The 24,832-nt window shown below is 43.6% G+C and overlaps 1 protein-coding gene across 3 annotated transcripts in view; it reads right to left on the reverse strand.

Moving 5' to 3' along the window:
- Positions 1-742: 742 nt before the first annotated feature.
- Positions 743-24,832, reverse strand: part of ALG14 (ALG14 UDP-N-acetylglucosaminyltransferase subunit) — a 100,720-nt gene continuing 76,630 nt past the window's right edge. For 2 of the 3 annotated variants that reach the window (XM_068242586.1, XM_068242588.1), the window contains exon 4: positions 11,997-13,729. In XM_068242586.1, coding sequence (XP_068098687.1) covers positions 13,499-13,729 — 231 coding nt within the window. In that variant the 3' untranslated portion in view covers positions 11,997-13,498. Of the gene's footprint in view, positions 1,004-11,996; positions 13,730-24,832 lie in introns of those variants that run through there. The other variant, XR_011022311.1, reaches the window with a different exon arrangement.

Consider the following 24,832-nt stretch of genomic DNA (forward strand, 5'->3'; position numbering starts at 1 on the left):
TGCTTGCTTCATTTAAAAAAGTATCTCATGGAAATACAAAATCATTTTTATTAAGAGGAGGAAGATTTTAAAAGTAACATAATTCCTGAAGTTGGGCTTTTCTGTGTTTTTTTTTTAATTGGATTATATTCCCAAAACTTTGTTTGTGTGTGTGTGTGTTTTTCTTTCTAAGGTATTCAGCCCACTACCCTCTAAATTAGTACTGTTAAACTTCATGGGTATTTTTTTAGACTACATGGTGGAGGCCCGACAACAATAAATGGGGCTCCCACTGTACTAACCGTGGGATAAAATGTATAGATCAAAATCACTGATATAACAAATGGATTTGCTAGTCCCCTATTCCCCCTAAAAAATAAACATAATTTGGCAGCATTTCCCCCAAAATGCACATAATCTGGCAGCATTTCCCTCAAAATACATGTAATCTGGCTGCAAAAGAACTTCTCTGAGCTCTGCAACCAAGTTGGTCTGCTACAGTGCTATTTTCTAAAGCACTTATGTATCAAAGAAACAGTGAAAAACCGCTTTAGATGAGATTTTGCGGCAGGGAAGTTCAAATGGTCATTAGCTCTGCACTGTTTCATAGTTTAAAATACAGAATATGGTTTGTAAATTGCAAATATGACAGACTTATGCAATGTTATGAAAAAAGAAAAAAAGCTATATATCTAAAACTAAAAATATGATACCATTTTCTTTGCTTCTAATGTTGTATGAATTATCCGTACTGCACATACAATTAATTATATCACAAGTTTATTTTCGTTTCAGTGTCACTTTAAGCTATGTATTCACATGTGATATATGACATCCAATCTTTAGTGATTGCTGTGATCAATGAATAGACCTGTGATAAATGTATAGATAAGCTGCTTGGATTCCGGTTTACATAGCTTAAGATACAACATTACAGCAAAGCAGCTGGTATTTCCATAAGGAGGTCAGCAATGGCTTCTATACTGCCTTAAACAGTCACTTCTCATGCATACAGCAGCAGCCCCTGTGCGGAGATAAATATGTAGAATTATATGTGATGCATTTCTAAGCTTCCTTCATGCCAGATTTCCTGGAGTTTGCGTTAGCACAAGACAAAGACAATAGTTACATCTATTTTGGCAACATTATAAAGGAAAAGTATAATTTCTCAGTAAGGTTGCTTAATTACATTTGATGCATTTTAATAAAAGGTTCCTTTTAAATTCAGATCTATCTAATGCAAAGAAACAGCTATGCCTTTGTTTTGCATCTGCGTCCCTGGAGAGGGATACAGAGAGCCTTTTGTGACGTTCCATTAAACGTAATGTTAAAAACCACAAAGATATCAGTAATTATGAAACAAATGTCGCCATTGCGATAGTCACAGCACTCATCAGTGAAGCACTCTGCCATGTCTGGCATGGCTGCACCTGACATGGGGACTGGGGCACAAAGGCATCTGCAGGCTGATGCCCATTAAGAATGTAAGTAAGGGCCCTTTCCCACAGTGACTAATGCGTTGTGCTGTAACGCAGTAACACACACAATGAACCCAGGGCCTGGATCCTGCAATAATCTCCTGGATGTTTATTTTAGAAATTGTCTATTAGGCAGCAATGGCTTGCAACCCTCACCTGGCCACATAAGACTAGAGCGAACTTTATTAAAAGACTAGAGAAGTAAAGGGAACTGAGCACCAGTAAATTTATAAAAAAAAAAAAAACCTCCTCCACCATAGGGGAGGTTCATAATGAAGTGTGCTATTAAGGGAGGGGGGGGGGGGGGGGGGGGCTGGGGGGGGGGGTTAGAAGAGGGCTTGCTACTTACCTACAGGTTGCTACTCTGACTCCTGGCACATATGGGATGTCCCATCTTTCCACGGATTGGCTGCATCTGCCAAATTTTGAGGTTCCCAGCAGTGGCTCGTGTGCACTGCAATGCATGCTGGGAGATGTAGTCTGTGGATATGAGTACAGAGATGTTCTCACAGCCATGGACTACATCTCCCAGCATGCGTGAGAGACACTGCCGGCGACTACAAAATTCGGCAGCTGTGGCCAGTGCATATAGTGCATCACATAGTGGCCGGGGCCAAAGGAGCAAATTGGTATGCAAATACCAAGATTAGCAAACACAATCTATGAATTCACAAGTCTCTAAAATGTGCAAAAGGATGCAATTACTACTGAATGCGAGAGTGGAACAGCATATAGAGGAAAATAAGGGACACTATGTGCAGAATGCACTAACAAGAGAGAGAGACAATAGTGATACTTAGCCCCAGTTAGCAGGTAATGATCAGCAGGGGGATGATAAAGGACCTAGCAGCTCAACCTGCATTGCGGCAATGACTCCGCTTTCAGAGAGCTTGAGCGCCGGTAAATGGGCTCTATGAAAGCAGCGCCATTGCCGCAACACTTATAGCTGCTAGGTCCATATTCATCTCCCTACTGACCACTGTGCACTTTACTTGCTAATCAAACTGGGGCACCTTTAAGTGTTTTTACTGCATGTTATATCATTATGTAATTATATATGTAAAATAAAGATTGTTCATGCTTTTCAGTGGTGCTATTTTCCGGGATATATCAGTCTGTGTATATTATTATAGCATCACTAATTATCTTCATTAAAAGATTAGGGCCAAGCTAATTACCATTAAAGCTAATGGGAGCCTGTTAGAAAAAATAAATAAATCAGATACTTACCTAGAGGGAAGGCTCTGGGTCCTAATGAGCCTTCCCACTCCTGTTCCGATGCCCTCGTTGCAGCGCTAGAGTCCCACCGTTTAAATCCCCCGCCATGGGGGGACTCCGGAAGTCTTCTTCAGCCAAGTCCTCCCAAAGACAGGTGGCTCCATACTGCGCAGAGGGTGCTCGAGTGTGCACAGTATGGAGCGGCCCATCTTCGGAAGCACTCGGGCTCCTGAAGACTTCCGAAGCCTCCCTTCGGTGGTGGAGGGAGCAGTATTTGACTAATGTAGTCAAATACTGCTATGGTGGAGCCAGCGTTGGAACGGGCACTGGGAGAGGTGCAGGAAGGCCCTATACTAGTAACCAGAGCCTTCCCTCTCTCTAGGTAAGTATCTGACTTTTTTTTTTAAATTTCCCATTGACTTTAAGTTTAGCAAGGTATCAATTCATAGACTATTATTAATTACTGAATATTAAAAATACATATTGTATTAATATTCACAGGCCATAGAGGGAAGTAGTTTTCTTTTTTAAGTAGCTACATTTTCCTAAATGTACCTCCCCCTTGTACCCGGGGTGAAACCAGGAAAAGCAACAAAAACAAAGGGAGAACATCATGATCCACTTGATGAAAAGTACTCTATAGTTTCATTTCTCTGTTTAACCCCGCAGGAAACGGCATACTGTCACACTATTAAAATCCATTGTCTCTCCTTTTTTTCATTTTGTAAGAATGAACCATCACAATCCCCTTGTCTCTGGGAAATTGTTAGCACATATATTTTTTTAACGCCTCTGCAGATGAACTGAATACATGATTAGTGAGCTGCTACTGCATTGTTCAGATGTCCTCTTTCACTGTCATATACTGTATCTCACATATCAGTGTAAATGTGTTATCCCATCAAAATAACTCAACACACAGCCATTAATGTCTAAATTGCTAGCAACAAAAGTGAGTACACCCCTAAGTGAAGAATGTCAAATTTGTGCCCTATGTGTCAGTATTTTCCAGTACTGCCTTAACCCTCTTGGGCATGGAGTTCACTATAGCGTCACAGGATGCCACTGGTATCCTCTTTCATACCCTATGACAACATCATAAAGTGGTAGATGTTGGAAAACCTTCGCTCTTCTACCTTCCATTTAAGGATGCCCCACAGACACAGAATAGAATTAAAGTCTGGAGACATGCTTGGGCAATCCAGCACCTTTACCCATAGCAAGGACGTTTTCATCTTGGAGGCATGTTTGGCGGTTGTTATCAAGTTTGAATGATTCCTTGCAACAGTTTCCTAAGGGAGGGGGATCATGCTCTGCTTCAGTATGTCACAGTACAGGTTGGCATTTATGGCTCCCTCAGTGAACTGAAGCTCCCCAGTGCCAGAAGCACTCATGCAGCCTCACACCATGACTGTAAGCCAGACATACCTGTCTTTCTACGCCTCACCAGAGTGCTGCCCCACATGCCTGCCCCCATCTGAACCAATTAAGTTTACCGTGGTCTCATCTGACCACAGTAGTAGCAGCAGTAGGGTATTGTACTGTGTTAGCCATCAGTAAAAGCAAGAAGTTTTGAATCAGTAGGATACCATTAATTGGCTAATTTAAAAGAATAAAGAGTAACAAGCTTTCAGCTGTATAGCCTTCGTCAGGATTGAAGCCTGAGGGGCCTTTGGCGCTGACATAGGCTGTAATGTGAATTACAGCTATAGTGGCACTCAGTCAAAAGAACGAACTCACATTTCGCCTAATTACGTCTTTCCCTAAGTCCATCCATGGTGGCCTAGAAGAGGCCTTCAGCTTCACCCTACACCCAAATTTCTGGGCGCCATTTTTGTATGTACGCAATTTGATGCAATGTGTGGCATATGCTCTAAGCACTGACTCCACCCCCCTAAATCCCTTCAACTGATGCCAGCGCTCATCTGTTTAATTGCAGAAGACAACCTCAGGATAGGTTGCTAAGCACAAGCACTCACCTTTTTTGGTTGACAATTGCAATGCCTGTTTGAGTGGAACCTGTCCTAATAAACTGCTGTATGGTCTTGGTCACCATGGTGCACCTCAGTTTCAGGGTCTTGGAAATCTTCTTATGGCCTAGTCCATCTTCAGGGCAAGTTCTAGGTATAATGGGGCTCCAGGGCAAAAGTAACTAGGGTCCCCCTACCAATGCCCCCCTTCCCCCTCAGAGCTGACTCATATGTCCTTAAAAGCATTGTTGGAGACCCTACTATTCCTCTCCTCCATTCCCTTACAAATCCAGTGGGGCCTTAACGAATACAGGCAGGACAAAGGAAGCAGCTACATGCTCTACACTCCAGACTTCTCCCCACAGCACCTCTCTTCCTCATTCCCTGCAGGCATGTATGGGGTCACCATAGCTGGAAGGGAGGGGACACACCTTGGGGGCCCCTACAGGCTCTGAGGTCCTGGGGCAATTGCCCCCTTTGCTCTATGGAAGCGCCGGCCCTGGCCATCTTTATGTAAAGCAACAATTATTATTTTTTTAGATCCTCAGAGGGTTCTCTGTCATGAGGAACCAGTCACCAGTATGAGAGTGTGTGTGAGAGTGATAACTCTACTGTTGATCACATAAAGGAAACTAAGCACTGAATAAATAAAATATAGAAATGGGAATGTTCATTAATAGTGTAACCCGTTGAGGGTGACAAAAATTACTTATCTATGGGGCTGCTCCTTAGCCCCCCATCTATATGCGCTCCACCACTTTCTTCAGCCTGACCTGCAGCAATTTCAAGCTCCCACAGCAGTGTTACGCATTCCTGGTAATCACATTAAAGTGGAATGAAACCCAACATTTCTTCTTTGGTCTAAAAAATTATTTACAGCATATTATATACATCCAGCATATTTTTTTATACTAGAACAGCATTCAAAGGGTTACACACAGGACTTCAAAGTTCAGTGCAGAGAAATCTGAAAACAATCCGAAGTGGAGATGTTATCTTGTGTCTACTTAATTGTATCAAGTGAGGAATGTGACACATTCTCTGACTGTGCAGAAGCTCATGGACACAGACACTCAAAGCATTTCTGCCTTCAATACATGATGAATAAAACCAGTTATGAATAAAATGCAAAGTCAGCTCTCAAAGCAAAAAACTGTACTTTTGGGAACTTGCAATATCTAAATAAATAATACTTATGCACAAAAGCAAATATGATAACTGTATGGCATATAAAAAGTAGGAAAACCTGTTTTTATTGATTATTATGTCAGGGTTTTATACCGCTTTAAAGGACTTCTCCCGCCATGTGTTTCGGAGAACATGCAACATTACCGCTGGCACTTCAAACTGTGGCGCCTGCGGGTCTGGCTGGAGAAGATGGCAGAGTGCATACAGGCGGGGCTAGGTAGAATGTTACTTGTTCCTTTTACTAACCTGTTCATTGTACTGTACTGTACCTAAAGTGATACATAGAACAGTGCTGTATCAGGGAGCATGTTACAGAGAGCTGAGGACAGACAGAATCACAAAGCCTCATGAGTTTTCCGCCTATTGCTTGCTGCCATCAGAATGAGACAATCCATGCTGGAGTCACCAGAAGTTACGGTATTATGCTAGGAGGCATGTTAGTCACTCATTATAGAGTTACACAAATGAAAGGTCTCCTCTGTCATTGCAAACATATCTATCCCTACTATTCAGTTTCTGACTTGTTTATACAGTGGTGGAATATGGAGTCATACATAGACGCATACCACAATGGGATGGTAAGTGTCTGTGTTGAAACACTCACCTACTTACCAGAATGATCTCATATGTACAATCTGCAGTATTTCCTTACTTAAAGGAACAATGTACAGAATCCATAACATGAGTAATTAGAAGTCCCCTTGATGTTTAGGAATGTGCACAAAGCATCTGGATCTAAACTTAACAGATCGTTCACCCTTACTTTACACTTATTAGGGTCTGGTATTCTGCTATGATGGGCTATTGGGATCCTAGCAGGCTTACAACATGTTATTACATATACATGGAGCTAGGGCATAGCAATAGGCATAATGGTTGCTATGGAATAGAGGGCCCATTTCCACTGGCTGTGATCCCCTTCATTTCCCGGCATGCAAATTTGGAAGCAGAATCGTAGCCTACTGAAATCAATAGGCTGCTTCTGATTTGTGTTTGGGGTAAAAAAAAAATGCAACCTGTTAAAGTTTACGGTACACCACATCCGAATCCCCACTGCTGCGCACCGGCAGATCTGGATGTGGATTTGCATCAACAGGAGCACCGCATCACTCTTGGAAATGAGTGACACAGAATCATTTTGATGTGGGTACAAGTGTGTGATTAGGCGGATGAAGCTTAGAGTTGCGATGTGATAACGATCGTCACAGCGCAAAGATAACGACAACTCCCCGCAAAGTGACGTGATCGTTTGAACTCTTGTTCATGCCCATCGTGTTTTCAAAGGCAGGAAAATGGATCAGGAAATGTCTCTGTGATCCATCTTCCTGGGTCGTCAGGTCAGTATTCATCCCAACTGGTCCTCCTTTTGCCGACCAATGACTTCTACTAAGATTAAGCTGAGGGATTTAGGGATGAGGTGAGGATGTGTGCAGTGTGGGGACTGCAAAGATCAGTGGATATTTACAGAAACAACTGAATAATTAAGGTTAATCCCAATCTGGAAACGATGCTAGTCACATGACTCTACAGGTCAGGTATTGGTCACATGGTTATGTATTTAGGTATTTCTAATAGGTACATGGAAGACAATGCTGTCAAGTGCAGCTTGCATCTGTGGATGGCAGTAATAATCAATAGATCCATTCAGATAAAAATGTGCAACTGCTGGTTGGGGACCCCATCAAAACTTTTCTATGGCTTCCCAGAATGTATAGATATCCCTGTGCATGGCCCGTTTCTGTGCCTCGAACAAGATCATTGTGTTAAATTCTTCCCATTGTATATAGATCACCAGACATCCTCTCCTGTTTGTGTACAAGAATCACCATTCTGAAGTTTCTGGACTAAAATTAAAAAATAGAGAGTGGCGGATTTAATAGCTGTTTGGAAATCTTTGATGCTTGAATGATTTAAATGATTTAATGATTTTACACACTTTTGAACCCCTATTCAATTAACTCTTCTCTTGAGTTTTCTCCCAGATCATCATTTTTTAATGTCCCCCAAAAATAACTTTTCAGCGATTTGCATTAGAAAAGGGTCTAAAAAAGTTGGAGCCATGGACACCTATACTGATAATGGACACTTCCCTTTCCCTGCTGACATGAACCATACTGTAAATAAAAAGTACATTTTTCCCCAGAGTAAAATGTGCTATAAATTACTTTTCTCCTATGTTGCTGTCACTTACAGTAGGTAGTAGAAATCTGACAGAACTGACAGGTTTTGGACTAGCCCATTCTCTTCATGAGAGATTCTCAGGGTTTTCTTTATTTTCAAAAGCACTTACCCTGTTTCCCCGAAATAAAGACATTCCCCGAATATAAGCCTACCCCAAAAGTAGGCCCTAGAGGCAGTAGAGGGTAAAAAAGCATGGTAACTTGTGTTATTACTGGAGCCAATGGTCTTGCGTGGGGGAACACGGCTCCGTCATTGGGCCAATCACTGAACTTGCTGCTCGGCTGCAGTAGAAACACAAGTTGCCGTACTTCTTCCGCATAGGCTGAAGCTCGGGGAAACAGCAGCATGGAGCTGGGGGAAAAGATGCAGGGGTACATGGGAGGACACCACAACATGAAGCTGGAGGTAGGAAGAGGATGCATGATGACACGGGGGAAACTAGGAGGACATGGGGGACAGCAGAAGACACAGCAGAGGACATGAAGGACACAGGGGAACAGGGGATGGAGAAAGACACAGAGAGTGGGACACCAGGAGGACACTAAAGATACAAGGACACAGGGGCACACAAGAGGTGGATCAAGCAGAAGAAGAGGCAGCACAGTGGGGAAGGCAGGACGACACACAACACAGGAACTTGTGTGTTCAAATATAAGACATCCCCTAAAAATAAGCCCTAGCACATCTTTTGGAGTAAAAATTAATATAAGACACTGTCTTATTTTTGCAAAAACACAGTAGTGAATGGCAATTGTTCAGTCCAGCTTCTAGAATAGAGTGCAAAAAAGAAAAGGTTGGGTGGGTGGGAGCTGCCTGCATCTTTGTATAGTATAGATACTTTTCACTGGGTGCTTTTGTATTTAATAAAATAAATACTAATAATCCCCCATGAAATAATTAAAATAGTCAAAAACTTGCCAATTCCATCAGATTTCTTCTACCTACTGTAAGCGAGAGCAACATAGGAGAAAAGTAATGTATAATTCATTTTACTCTGAAAAAAACATGCTTCTAATTTGTATGTGTTAAAATGTAATTTCAATTTTACAATTTTCCCGATAGTGGTCCTTTAAGTTTCAACTATGTCCAATGATCATGGTGTCATGTAAAGATATAAAAAGGAACAAATGTAGAACTTTTCCATATGTAAAGTGTTGGGCTATTAGGCTGTATCAGTAAACAGGTAAGGCTGGGGTAAAGGTTCACCACACTGTTTAGCAGGCAATGATGTGAGAAAGGATTAAGGTGGCCATACATCAGGCGACTTGGCGGCCGATCGAGCATCCAATCCAATTCAATTATTATAATCGAATTGGATGAAAAATCAGTGCTGCCAAGTGCATGCCCGACTGACAAAGCTACCAATTTTGGGACATAAATTGGTCGCATTGTCAATGGCGCATGCTGCAAGATGTAGGGCCGAAGTTGGTTGGTTGCGCGGCGGGAACAGCTTGCAATTTCCTGACTAAACCATCCGCCACCTCGCCTCTGTGTAATGTAATTTCCCCTTTTGCAAAGTGCACATTACCTGTCAGCGGCCTCCGCTTGTCCTCCGCAGGCTTCCGGGATGACTCTTCCGCATACACACGCTCCTCACGTGGTTTCCTGGCAAGGGTGTGTGTGTGTGTGTGTGTGTGTGTGTGTGTGTGTGTGTGTGTGTGTGTGTGTGTGTGTGTGTGTGTGTGTGTGTGTGTGTGTGTGTGTGTGTGTGTGCGTGCGTGCGTGCGTGCGTGCGTGCGTGCGTGCGTGCGTGCGTGTGTGTGTGTGTAGCTACATACGCGCGCAGTTACTAGGAAACCACATGGGGAGCGTGTGTATGCGGAAGAGGAATCCCGGAAGCCTGCGGAGGACAAGCGGAGGCTGCGGACAGGTAATGTATAGACTTTGGCACCGGAGGGACATTACATTAGGGGATTACAGCAGCGAGGTGGCACAAAGGGCCGATTCCGGATCAATTTCATGCTGAAATTGATTGGGAATCGGCCTGTGGAGTATGTGCAGCTGACAGATTTCTCTCATTCGATTCGATGTGAGAAAGATTTGCCTCTTGGTCGAGCCTGCCCATCATTGCTGGATCTATGGGCACCTTTACACTCAATATGTCACACAGCTGCTCTGCATGAGAAAAGGAATTGTAAGAAGATATTCTTTGCACATTACCTTATTTTTCTGATTCTCTGCTGGAGAAATCATGGACTTTTCTTAATTATAAAAACAAACAGAGGATATTTGACACACATGGGAGGTTAGAAGTTGAGTTATGCAGAGGAATTTTAAGTGACATAAAAGAAAGGAATTATTTTATCAGATGGTGCTGCTTTGCAAGGGAGTTGGAAATCCGTGTAACAAAAACAATCACAACAGAATAAAAATGTAACATTTTAATTGCTTCTTTTTATGACAGTTGTCCACTTCTAATGATCCTGCATTCCAGCTCCGTGAAGAAACAGGTTTTTCTTTTTTTTTTTTTTTTTAAGTAGAAAGCATACAAAAAGTATTAAGTCCTTAAATTCATCTGTTTCCTATTTACGAGAAGCACTGTGTCAAAGCAGATACTGCTTAGGGCTGGTTCAGAGACTGTTGCCGGCATCTATGCACACCATTTACCGCCAGAATCCACTGTGCCCCAAGTTAATTGAGATGAATGGGAGCGTTCATGTCAAAGTGTTTACCGTAGACTGCACAAGTGCCGCGGTCACTACAATTTTCCAAGGTGTTTCATGTAACTTCTAGGGTCGGCTGCTTTCACAGTTCTGTATCCCCATAATGGATCAAAATGTAATGTGACGGAAAACCAAGGGGGAAACGATGCCAAACGCTCGGTAGCAGAAAAGCATTTTTTGATGGCGAAACAAGTTGCCAGCAGCTAGCTGTAAGAACTGGCCCCAAGTCTCGCCTTCTAACTTTAAGGTCCTGGGTTTTAATACCACCAACAACCATGCATATAGAGAGTCTGAATGTCTAGAAAGATTCTCTCTGGGAGTTCTTCTCAACCCTCAAAAGTATATGGCTAGGTTAATTGGCTTTAATTGGCTTCCTTCCAAAAATTGTCAATAGATTGTAGTGGGGAGATTGCTGGAGCTGTATCACCAGTACTGGTTTCATTGACGAGCAGAACATTTTGAGATCGAGCTTATTGTCTTGTTGCCAGCTGTCACAATCACAGGAACTGAGGTGCCCAATAGGGACTCAGACAGTTCAAACAACCTTAAAACAGTTTTAAAGTTAGCCTGAGATGAAGAGAACTAGAACATTTTTACTTACATGGTACTTATTCCAGCACCTGGTAGTCTGTGAACACCCTTGATGTCCTCCCGGTCCAATCCTCTGTGAAGTCCACGATTCAGCTGGGTTATGGGCCACTGTGCATGCACTGTTCAAGACCGCATGCCTCCTCCATCATGCTCCCATAAGCAGGAGCATGTTGCGCAGTTAGAAGTCTTTAACTGCACATGTGCATAACTCTGCCTTTATGGGAGCGCAACTGGGGTGGTGGACCACACATGAGCCATACATAGAGTGACTGAGTCGAGTCGTGGACTTTAAAGGGAAGGTTCAAGCAAAATAAAAAAAATGAATTTCACTTACCTGGGGCTTCTACCAGCCCCAGGCAGCCATCCTGTGCCCTAGTAATCACTCACTGCTGCTCCAGTCCCCGGATGGCAGCTTGCCGACCTCGGAGGTCGGCGGGCCGCATTGCGTACATTTTTACGCATTCCCGCTAGTGAAGGAACATTAACACATAAATTTGTATGCGTTACTGGTTCAATGCGCACATTTTTACGCATTGAACTAGTAATGCGTAAAAATGTATTTGTTCATGTTCCTGCACTAGTGGGAATGCGTAAAAATGTACGCAATGCGGCCCGCCGACCTCCGAGGTCAGCAAGCTGCCAGCGGGGGACTGAAGCAGCAGTGAGTGACTACGAGGGCACAGGATAGCTGCCTGGGGCTGGTAGAAGCCCCAGGTAAGTGAAACTCATTTCTTTATTTTGCTTGGACATTCCCTTTAACAGGGTTGACAGCGCCACAATGGAAAGGACTGGGAAGACATCCAGGAAGCCCACAGACTACAGGGTATTATTATTTCGTATTTATATAGCGCCAACATCTTCCACAGTGCTGTACAGAGTGTATAGTCTTGTGACTAACTGTCCCTCAGGGGGGCTCACTATCTTATCTCTACCAGAGTCACATGTCCACTGTAGTCTGGGGCTAATTTTTAGGGGGAAGCCAATCGACTTCTTTTTTGGGTACTGGAAAGTAAAAATCCTTTTGTTCCCATTGCCCTGAGGCGCCACTCATCACCAGCAGTCCCCGGGGATCCACCACACAGCTTCCCCCAGGCAGGTAACTCGCAGCCATACTCCATCTGGAAATATTTAAGCGACGCTTCAATATGAATAAATTGAAATCCTTGTTTCCTTCATCTCAATGACAAATTCACATCAGTCTCCCCTTCAGAGGAACATATACTGTATGATCGAATAACCATGCAGAGAAAGAAAACAATGTATACAATCAATGACCGTTTTCAGGTTATAGAAATGTGAGAAACAAAAGAAGAGTATACTCTCTGTTAGGGCTGGTTCACACTGCAAGAGCTTCTTAAACACTGATGATTTCAAAAGCTCTTGGTAATGCAATGCTTTGGGTAATTCTTATAAAATCACATTGCTCAAGTGAGAACGCACACACAGCATTACATTGTTTTGTTGAACAGCAGGGAGAGATGGCAGCGCTTCCCAAGACAGGCTGCATGACTAGCAGCATAGATGTGCCGAGTCTAAATATAGGCAGAATACGCATCTTGCATTCAAAACAGATGCACCAAACATTAATGGAGGATGTTAGCTTCCAAAACTGTTTGCATGCAGTGTTCCATACTGAACCCTTCCACTGCGATGAGGTCATCCTTCTGGCAGGGTCCCTAACCTCTAATTACCAGACAAGCAGAAACGGTTTGCATTCAGAGAGTGTTAAACAGCATTACATTAGCAAGAGCATTTAAAATCACAAGCGCTTAGAAAAAGCTCTTGCAGTGTGAACCAGCTCTTATAGAAATGTCATTGGCAGGAATCAAACCCAGGGCTTCAAGATAAGAATTCTGGTAATTTAGCCATTATGCCAAGTAGATTAGCTGAAAGGGTTTGTATGTAACCTGTTATTGTGGAGTGTTTCCATCATGTGCTTACAGGTTTGCCCTGGAAAAAAAAAACCTCTGGATCTGGACACTGAAAGGAAACCTAAATTGAACATGGAGGGTACCATTTCAGTTCTACTTACATAGAAAAATACTGGCCTGGTCATCATGCTGATCCGCTGCCTAAGTTTTTACTTTAGTGTGGTGGAAGAAAGGGTTTGACCACGGTTTGTAAGCTACATTTCATCCCCGTCCACACCAGTCTGTATTCAGAAGTCAAGAGTACAGTAAAGGCTGCAGCATACACTTTAGATATGTACATAGCACAGCACAGCTGTGCATCAAACCAGCCTTCCCAGATAAATGGAGTTTGGGTACTTGTCCTTCAGAAAAGGCCACTGGACAATGAAATAGTCTGCAAAGTAGTACAGGAGTTTCCCGGACAAGGAGAGGGACTCCACCCGACAGATACTCTCCACATAGACTATGAGGACCTTCTTGATTCCCAGGATCCCCAACAGAAGGGCAGAGAAGCACACAGGAATACAGGTTCCAGGACCATTGCATAAGATCTAGAGGGATAAAACACAGAAACGTCACACATGTAACGATCACTGACAAATGAGAAGTTATTTATCCAGCAGCCACACCAGTGACAGTCTACACGTCAGTGACAAGACGTTTCTGCCCGAGTGGACATCTAGTGATACGACACTGCTGATAACATTAGTCATGCACTTCACTGTGGTACGCTGTAGTTAAGAGAGCAGAGCAGAACTACTGTACATTAGCTAAGTGGCACTTGATGAGTTCAATTGGCACTAATGCAACGATGGCAAATGGGATTCTGCAGCTGACGACACACAAACAGAACAAACATGAACAGCCAACACCCTGTGACTGGGTTATTATTATTTATTATTTATATAGCGCCAACATATTACGCAGCACTGTACAGTGTGTGTATGTATATATATATATATATATATATATATATATATATATATATATATATATATATATCGTCACTAACTGTCCCTCAAAGGAGCTCACAATCTAATCCCTACCATTGCCATTATGTAGTGTAAGTGCTGTAGTCTAGGGCCAATTTTAGGGGGAGCCAATTAACTTATCCGTATGCTTTTGGAATGTGGGAGGAAACCGGAGTACCCGGAGGAAACCCACGCAGACACGGAGAGAACATACAAACTCTTTGCAGATAGTGCCCTGGCTGGGATTCGAACCAGGGACCCAGCGCTGCAAGGCGAGAGAGCTAACCACTACGCCACCGTGCTGCCCATAGCACGGGTTAATCTGGATACATTTTTATTGAAATTCACATTTAATAAAGTAAAACTGAGAACACAAAACCTTCCCTGACGTATGTATCCCATGGAACTCTCCCCTACCTACAGTACCCCCATAGGTGGCCACACATGCACACAAAACCATTTTTTTTAACATCTCTTTTGTCAATTTGAGAATTACCGGTACAATGGAAATTGAATGGTGTAGGATAAATTGTCAATGTCTTGATTTATAGACCCAAGCAATTTTTTTCAGAGTTTTCAATTAATTTTTTTTTTTCAGAATTGGAGAAAGCCTGAAGCAGGGTGTGACTCATTGGTCAGATATTTCAAATGTTACAGTCCATCTCTCTGACTCACTTTAACATTCGAAATTTCATGAAAACCGTTTAGAAAAATCAGTCAAAGAAAAGAAACCCTTTACATTTTTTCTGTACATCTGATCAATTTTATTGACTTGCTGTAAAAATTGAATCGTTTTATTGTATCATGTGTGGCCACCTTACTGAAGCGACTTGGAGGAATTGGCAGTATAGAGTCTTTGGAAGACCTCCGGGACACGAGTGCTTCTGATGCCTTCCGAGGATCCCCAAATACTTACGCGACCAGTTGGTGGAATACCTGCATAGAGGATGACCGGTTGGAACAAGGACACTGAGACACGACCAGGAAGGCTCTATAAGCAGTGTTCCCCAACCCTGTCCTCAAGGTCCACCAACAGTGCATGTTTTGTGGAAATGCACACAGGTAGTTAATCAGCTCTGCTAAAGCACTAATCACTTCACCTGTGATTGCTTTTAGTTTCCTGCAAAACATGCACTGTTGGTGGGCCTTGAGGACAGGTTTGGGGTACTCTGCTCTACAGCATTGGTGTCAAACTCAAATACAACGTGGGCCAAAATTGAACACTGGTAGCAATTTGCAGGCCAACCTCAATGACTAGTGGCCACCTCCCTCCCTTATAAAGTTTCCTGGTGTCTAGCGGCCCTCCTCCCTTCTCTAAAGAGATCCCTGGTGTTTAGTGCTTCCCCCCTCCCCCATATGGCTTCTCTAGTGATTTAGGGCTTCACCTCAAATATAGCTTCCTTGGTAGTCTAGAGGGGGCCAAACATAATGCAAAGTGGGGGAACCACTTGAGGGCCAAATTTGATGTCTGTGAGGACCAAATTTGGCCCACAGGCCAGAGTTTGACATGTATGCTCTACAGGATGCAGAGCCTTCCCTCTCCATAGGGGAGTATCTGCCTTTTCCCCCCCAGGTCACTTCAGTATCACTTTAACACAGAGGCTGTAACTCTCAGTGTGTATTCAGGAAATCTGTGTTGCTGCAGGTTTCATGGCAATCAGTGTTGGAAAGAGGGCTTTTCAGGTCAAAGGACTACTACTTCATTATAGAAATGAAAGGTGCACTCTGATTATTTCCTCATGTAACTGGTATTTTATGCATAGGCAGGGTGTGGGTGTTAAGAACTTCACTTTATAAATATATCTGTAAAATGATTGATTAACAAGAACATCTATGCACATATATTTTTTGGGTGGACTAGTACATTACGGGCTTGTTCGTTACATGCAGATGACTTATTCACTAGGGACATCTGCATTTAATAAACATGCCCATAAAGTAGTTGGATTCAAATACTTAGGTATGCTGGTCAAATAAATTGGCTGCTTAATTTTGTAAGTGAAAAGCAGTAATTTAGGAAATGAATGAAGAAATGAAAAAAGACAGATGCCTCTGTGTGCCATCAAAATTGTTAGGGCTAGGGGTATAAAATGACTGTTTGCTACCCATCGGCAACAACGGGTGCCCAATTAACCACGTGGCTACATCGTAGCAAAATTCATGAAAAGATAAGTAACGGACTAGCAAAGGATCCAGAGAATCTGGCAAAATGTAGAGGTTAAAGGGAACCCGAGCTGAAGCTTGGGTTCAAAAAGAGATATTTACCTACAAAGAGGGAAGCCTCAGGATTTTATTGAATCTTCCCTCCGTGCTCTGATGTCCTTCCCTTAGTCAGCATGGCCCCCCCTCCACACATCAGGGCAGTGCTCCTCTCATGTTAGGAGTGCAGCTGTGCAGTAGCAGCGCGACCACGGCTGTGTGCCGCTCGTACATGAGCGGCTCTGGCTTACTGCGCATGAGTGCTCGCATAATACCTTGTTGCCAATCTTCCGGAAGGCTACACTCAGCGAGGGAGGACACCTTCTTTAGGCAAGTATCTAATTTTGTACCAGAGTTTCAGCTTGGATACACTTTAAATCACTACTTGCAAAAGAACAGCTTTGTCGGTTTGGGCTCTTCCAAATGATGACACCTGCAAGACTACGGAACGCATTCGATAAACAAGGAGACCCAAACAAAAAAAAAAAAAACTTTGTTAAGAAAAGAGAAATAGAGTAAAGCAGATATTATTAAGGCAGATTTGGACGGAAAGCTTCTTTAAAAGCAAGTAAAAAAAGGCAAACTACTATAACTACTGGAGGAAAAAAAGACCATTACAATTAAACACCAAATTTACATTTTAGATTTTTTTCAATTTTGTTAACTAAAAGAAGTACTGGGGGGGGGGGGGGGGGGGGGGGGTAGGGAGAAAAGGAGTTGAACTTACCCGGGGCTTCTAATGGTCCCCTGCAGACGTCCTGTGCCCGCACAGCCACTCACCGATGTTTCGGTCCCCGCCTCCGGTTTATTTCTGGAATTTCCGACTTTATTTCCGACCATGCATTAACTATCACCCCATCAATCCTCACCTCATTTTTCCACAATATATACGTGTTTGACCTTATGAAATCACATATGCAGATTTGTGATCCGCTTCTATATTATGCTGGGTGTTTTGTAGCTTATAATCAGAGGAGATTTACATACAGCAGTTTTATACTGTGACCTATATGTACAAAGGATTAAAATGACATCTCCATTGATCACTGCTGACTGTCTATCTTCTGGGATTACCAGCTATAAACTATACCAACAAGGAAATTAGTATGTACAGCCCTGGTTGTATTTCCAATTAAGATAAGAATGACTGCCCTCATTCTCTGGGTGATTGATGGACTTGTGAACATGTGTTTCCTAACAAAATAATGACATGTAACCAGCTTGCCATAATAGTCACCAGCAGGATTAGCATTATCTTGTAAAAGGAACTGGCTGGGTGCCATGTCATTAACATGTTACATACAACGCATGTGCAACATTTTACATAACCAGACTCGCAGGAATCTACCTGTAAATCTCCATGAAATTGAGGTTGGGCAAACAAATACAGTGGTTGTATTTTATACATTTCTTAAATAGGTTTTCCTTCAGGTCCCTGACTTGTTCTGTCCCTTGAAATGACAGCTTGTGATCATTATGGGTCACACTCCTGTGCGAGTGCCGATGTTCCTCAACTCTGGCAGCTTCCTCTGGATAACACTTGGCCAAACACTAGTCCCTGCTGTAATGCATCCTTCCCTTTGCATTGGACAGAATGTATTGCTCTGCAGAGTTTGTGGGGAAACCATTACCTACAGAGCAACACCCCCCACCCGATTTGCAGTGTATAGGTAGGTAGCAAGGTATAGGTGACCCTTGTTTAGGGTATCTAGGTATAGTTGCTCCCAGCGTAGATAGCTAGTATTGTTGCACCTGTATAGGGAGTACAGTTGCCGCAGTATAGCTAGTGTAGTTACCCCAGCATAGCTAGTATAGATGCCCTGAGTGCCCCCTCCCCCGCAGCCAACACGCCGGTTACCTTATGAGCTGGCGGCCGCTTCCTCTTTTAGATTCCCCAGTGGCCCCTCTCCTCCATGCACCATCGTCTTTTACAGCAGCGAGTCCTGCAGCTGCTGTAAGGAGAAAGGAAGCAGCACAGTGGTTCCCATGGTAGCGGCAATATACATTGCCACTACAGGAAGCCACTGTCCTGCTTCCTTTCTCCTTACAGCAGCTGTGGGAGGTGCTCTTGTAAAAGAAGATGGTGGTGGTGGGGGGTGGTTTAACACGAAAAGGCCAGACCCACGGACCGGGAGAAATCAGCCCAAGGACCGGCAGTGGGCCGCGGACTGGGGGTTGAGGACCCCTGACCTACGGCATTAACAGATGATATCTTCAGGCAAACTTTAAAGGAAACCTGAGACAAAAGTCTCAGGTTTTGTACTTACCTGGGGCTTCCTCCAGCCCCCCCTGAAGCCGCTCGTTTCCTCGCTATCTCCCTGGGCCACTCCTGTCCCTTGCTGGACGACCTGTTACTGTGGCAGAGTTGCGCTTTCTTGTGCAGAAGGCAGGCGGCCGTGGGAGCATGACGGAGGAGTGTGCGTGGCCAGGCATAAGCGAATAAACCACATTATTGGGCCGTCCAGTAGAGGCAGGAGCAGCCCGGGGAGACAGCGAGGAACCAAGCGGCCTCAAAAGAACTGGAGAAAGCCCCAGGTATGTATAAAACCTGAGACTACTTTTTGTCTCATGTACACTTTAAAGCGGACCCAAACTCTTGCACAGCACACAATGAAAAGTCTTTATTCCACATATACATGCTGTATACATACATATAGTAGCCAAGTTGTGAAATAAACTGGTCATGTACAAGTAATCTGGTTGTGTCCTGAGCGCCTCCACCTACTAGTTGCCTATTACACCTCCCTGGAGGTGTCCCTTCCACAGCCAGTAAGGATCCTAGGGGTGGGACCACCCAGTCCTGGCAGGACCTGGAATATCGAGCGGGGACAGCAATTTGCCCGCATATGTGTCTGCAACCCACCTTTGTAAGTATAATTACTCTTGTGCTTTTTAACAGAGTAACCAAGCGGCTCGCGGTGACCTAAACCACTAGGAATGTATAGGGGGATAAAAGAGACCGAAAAGCCCTCCTACTAATAAGCATTGCTTGGTAAAATTTGCCTTTTTAAAACAGAAGGAAACTTACAATAATTCAGCTATAAGTGAACATTTGTGGTTACCCACAATGCACCACTACTGAATATGCAAATACTTTACGATACCATTTGTCTCCTGCTCTCCTGTCACACAGGCAACCTTGATTCCCCCACAATGACCATACCCATTTCTATGAACAGATTGTGTAGGTAAACTCTCCTACTATATGTAGGTGGTAAAATTGGTCAGTGATTGGCCAATCAAAATTGAAGGTGTGTACCAGGCCTTAATCCTTACAGACAGAAAAGATCCTGGCAATCTACATAAAGACAGTGAAGTTTATCAAAAAGGTTAACAAATCCAGGTACTTGTTAGCTAAAATTTAAGCTGCCACTCATGTAGCAAAGCATTTGCAATATGCCTTAAGTGCCTTTAAATCTCTTTTGCCTGTAAACAATTCCCTTAATACTGTGAACACCTGAAACAGATTCTGGTGGAAAAAGACGCAGCTGACAGCACAGCTCTACACTGGCACAGCACTAGAAGAGATTTATGAACCAAACTGCATTGCAGTAGTAAAACAGTTGCATGCTGCGCAGCATGCTGTACAAGGGGACTCATAAAACCTTTCCCATATTTAATATACACTCTGTGAAACATCTAGCCCTACTAAAGATTTATGGTTCTGTGTGTCCAGTTGTGATTCAGATAGATATAAAGGACAAATGTAATGAGAGGGATGTGAAGACTGCCATATTTATTTCCTTTTAAAAAATACCAGTTGCCTGGCTATATATTGCTGATCATCTGCCTATCATACTTTTAGCCATAAACCCTGAACAAGCATGTGCAGATCAGGCGTTTTTGACTTTGTCAGATCGCGGCCGCTATCCTGTGATGCATGATCCAGAAACCTCTATGAGTGCTGAGTTAAGCCTGGTACACAATCTAGATGTCATCAGCTAAGGCGGGCACAGTCTGGGCTGCCTCTGCCAAGAATCTAGCATGTGTGCAAAGGTCCCTGACCTCCTGTGCATTTCCCAGCGATCAGCCCGGCAGATCTACTCAGCCAAGGGCATTGTTCTCCCAATTCACCCCACATTGCCCCCCCCCCCCCATATAAAATGGAGCACTTTACAGCCTCGACTCCAAAAGGGATGGAATCCAATTCGCTCTCTATGGCGGCAGCCCTCATAAGTATGTACACCACTTTATAGTGCAAAATCCCTGACAGTCAGCTCTGAGCCGGTTATCCTCTATGTGTTCTTATCTCCTGTTAGTTTGATTCCATAATTACATTTTGAATGAAGCTGACTGAAGCACCGACAAGAACTATAGACAAAAGTTCTGCTTGGGTAACATAAAAGCAATAAAGCCAGTTGTGTGTTAGTCATAGAGAGAATCGTGGTACCTTTAACGGTTTTCAGACCACAAAATATAATGAAATCACAACTCGCGCTAATTCTGTATTCTATAGAATAAATTTTATTAAAATATAATGTATAAAATTCCAAAAATCCACAATCCACACTCATACACACCACAACCACTCAATATTGCTATAGGGCCCTTTAAATCAGCAGCGCTCTAATTGCCAACTAACTATAATAAGTTCGATAGGAATCACTTATCAATGCACAGAAGGGATCCAATTTGTGCTTAACCTTCTGCCGCCCGCGTCACGCCAGTAGGCGTGGCCGCGGCGGCAGCCCCAGGACCGCCTAACGCCAATTGGCGTAAAGTCCTGGGGCTCTATTTTGCATGAGATCGCGCGCATCTCATGCACGGAGGGCGGAGCTCCGCCCCGCCTTCAGTCTCCGAGCGGCTATTGCTTGGTGCAGCAGCGCTGCACTGGGGACAGCCGTGTGACACGGCTGTCCCTATGGGGGACAAGAGAGCGATCGGCTCTCATAGGCAGAAGCCTATGACAGCCGATCGCCATAATTGGTCAGCTGTGGGGAGGGAGGGAATACATTTAAAGAAACAGGGGTTTTTAGAAAAAAAACCAAAACAATAATATTTATTTAAAGAAAAATAAACATGGGAGGAGCGATCAGATCCCACCAACAGAGAGCTCTGTTGGTGGGGAGAAAAGGGGGGGGGGGAATCACTTGTGTGCTGAGTTGTGCGGCCCTGCAGCTTGGCCTTAAAGCTGCAGTGGCCAATTTTGCTAAAAATGGCCTGGTCACTAGGGGGGTTTAGCTCTGCAGTCCTCAAGTGGTTAAACTGAATAGATCGTTCTTATGTTTATAAATAACACAATCCACATTTATTATGCAGAAGCGCTCATATCTGTGCACGAAGGGGATCCAATTTAAATTGTCCCGTTTTCATTGAGGAAAATTACAAACAGATCCTACTTATGTTGTCTCAAAGTGACAAGGTTCAGGTCTCTTATATAGGAGCTCTGTTAGTAATCACTTAGTATCCAGTACAACGATTCCTTGTATGTTTAATTCTTATATGTCAGTCTCTCATAGCCAGCTGCACTCACCACGGATTCTTTTCTGTAAACCGCTCTGATGCGAGTGCTTATCCTCTACGATCTCCGCGCTGCCTTCCACTGTCGGCGGTGTTTAGGCGGGGCCGCTCTGGTTGTCCACAGAGTCCCCTCGCTGTACTGCTTCCGCCCAGTTGGTACTGGTGTGCGCTAGTTGGGTGACGTCACCACTGCAGGGTATTGGATCTTTGTTATTCAGAACGGCTGCTGCGAGCTATAGGTCAGCCAGATCCTTGCCCTTAACTGATCGTAATGGTAAATCAAATTAACCTTAACGCGTTTCGACCGATTAACGTCGGTCCTCTTCAGAAGGATTTTGGTTAGGTTAAATTGTATGTTTTCAGACCACGTTGGTTGAAATCTATGGCCTCAATTCACTAAGCTTATCTCCTGTCTTTAATAACTCTTCTAGAGTTATCACTAAGGCATGTAGTATTCTGGAAACTTTTTACCTCAGGCAAAGCTAAAGTTAACTCTTCTGTCTTTAAGTTAACTCATTAATCCTTAAAATAACTCCAGAGTTAAAGACAGACTGTTTATTAACTGCGCGTGAAAATAACTACAGAGGAGGTAAATTAACTACAGAGGAGGTAAATTAACTACAGAGGAGGTAAATTAACTACAGAGGAGGTAAATTAACTACAGAGGAGGTAAATTAACTACAGAGGAGGTAAATTAACTACAGAGGAGGTAAATTAACTACAGAGGAGGTAAATTAACTACAGAGGAGGTAAATTAACTACAGAGGAGGTAAATTAACTACAGAGGAGGTAACTTAAGGAATGAAGAGATAAAATAACTCTCCCACTGTGTGGAGGTAAATTAACTCTTGCCTTATTATCTCCAGCATGATCTTAGTGAATTGAGGCCTATGTCCTGCCGGTGGCTGCACGGCTCTGACAGGAATAGATTTCAACTTTCTTGCTGCACACTCCCGCCAATCGCGTTGCTCTTTCCCCACAGCAGTACACTCACCCTGCCATCTATATGATGGCAGAGCTGTGAGCTGATCAGGAGCCAATGAAAGCAGCTCCTGACCGGCGCAGAGAGCTCTGCTGCCATAGTAATAGCATAAGAGAGGGGTCTGCGGTGATGAGTGAGCAGTGTGACCGGCGGGTATGTGCGGTGATTTATTGGTAAGCGCCGTTTTGTGGTACCAGCAGTCTCTGGTCCTTAAGGGGCTAGAGACTTCTGGTACACAAGGGGTTAATGAATGAAGTTTTCTTTGCAAGCTTTCAAAACTCTAAGTTTCTTCTTAAGGCATGATACTGAACTGGATTAGAACCATATACACTCACCTAAAGGATTATTAGGAACACCATACTAATACGGTGTTTGACCCCCTTTAGCCTTCAGAACTGCTTAACTCTACGTAGTATTGATTCAACAAGGTGCTGAAAGCATTCTTTAGAAATGTTGGCCCATATTTATAGGATAGCATCTTGCAGTTGATGGAGATTTGTGGGATGCACATACAGGGCACAAAGCTCCCGTTCCATCACATCCCAAAGATGCTCTATTGGGTTAAGATCTTTTGACTGTGGGGGCCACAGTGAACTCACTGTCCTGTTCAAAAATATAATTTGAAATGATTCAAGCTTTGTGATATGGTGCATTATCCTGCTGGAAGCAGCCATCAGAGGATGGGTACATGGTGGTCATGAAGGGATGAACATGGTCAGAAACAATGCTCAGAAAGATAGCCCATGGCATTTAAACTATACCCAATTGGCACGAAGGGGCCTAAAGTTTGCCAAGGAAACATCCACCACACCATTACACCACCGCCACCAGACTGCACAGTGGTAACCAGGCATGATGGATCCATGTTCTCATTCTGTTTACGCCAAATTCTGACTATCAAGACTCATCAGACCAGGCAACATTTTTCCAGTCTTCAACTGTCCAATTTTGGTGAGCTTGTGCAAATTGTAGCCTCTTTTTCCTATTTGTAGTGGAGATGAGTGATACTTGGTGGGGTCTTCTACTGTTGTAGCCCATCCACCTCAAGGTTCTGCGTGTTGTGGCTTCACAAATGCTTTGCTGCATACCTCAGTTGTAACGAGTGGTTATTTCAGTCAACGTTGCTCTTCTATCAGCTTGAATTAGTTGCCCATTCTCCTCTGACCTCTAGCATCAACAAGGCATTTTCACCCACAGGACTGCATACTGGATGTTTTTCCCTTTTCACACCATTCTTTGTAAACCATAGAAATGGTTGTGCATGAAAATCCCAGTAACTGAGCAGATTGTGAAATACTCAGACCGGCCCGTCTGGCACCAACAACCATGCCATGCTCAAAATTGCTTAAATCACCGTTCTTTCCCATTCTGACATTCAGTTCGGAGATCAGGAGATTGTCTTGACCAGGACCACACCCCTAAATGCATTGAAGCAACTGCCATGTGATTGGTTGATTAGATAATTGCATTAATGAGAAATTGAACAGGTGTTCCTAATAATCCTTTAGGCGAGTGTAAAAGCATTAAAATGTGATTTTCCCTTAAATACGCTGTTTTGATATTATTTCCAGAGTATAGGAGCCATGGTGGAAAAACGTTGAGAAAGGAACAAATATGAATACATAATATTGCACAACCACCCATCAAGCCTTGTTATCAACATTCAACATGCACTGCTGGGATATCAGTGGTACTGTAGCAACTTGTGGAATAACTGGGATTCTCTACAAATGGAAAACACCTGTTAAAATAAGTGAATGTATGAGGCCTGCCTGCTGCTCAGGATCACCTGCAATGATTTAGCAGTGGCTGCACGTGAGGCCTGGCGCTCTCTGCATAGCCTTATATGGTGAGCAGCAGGACTGGCGGCACTCTATAGGTGTTCAGCAGGAAGGCAGCAGTTGTCATCTATGTGCGGAATGACATCAGATCATCTAGCTACCACAGCTGAAGTTCTCAGGAATGCAGAGGCATGCGAGAGTTACGAATACTTCACCAAATGCTGATGAAACGCCGCGCTCGCATTGACCCGCTATGCTATT

Source organism: Hyperolius riggenbachi, chromosome 6 (genome assembly GCF_040937935.1).
Source record: "Hyperolius riggenbachi isolate aHypRig1 chromosome 6, aHypRig1.pri, whole genome shotgun sequence".
Taxonomy (NCBI): Eukaryota; Metazoa; Chordata; class Amphibia; order Anura; family Hyperoliidae; genus Hyperolius; species Hyperolius riggenbachi.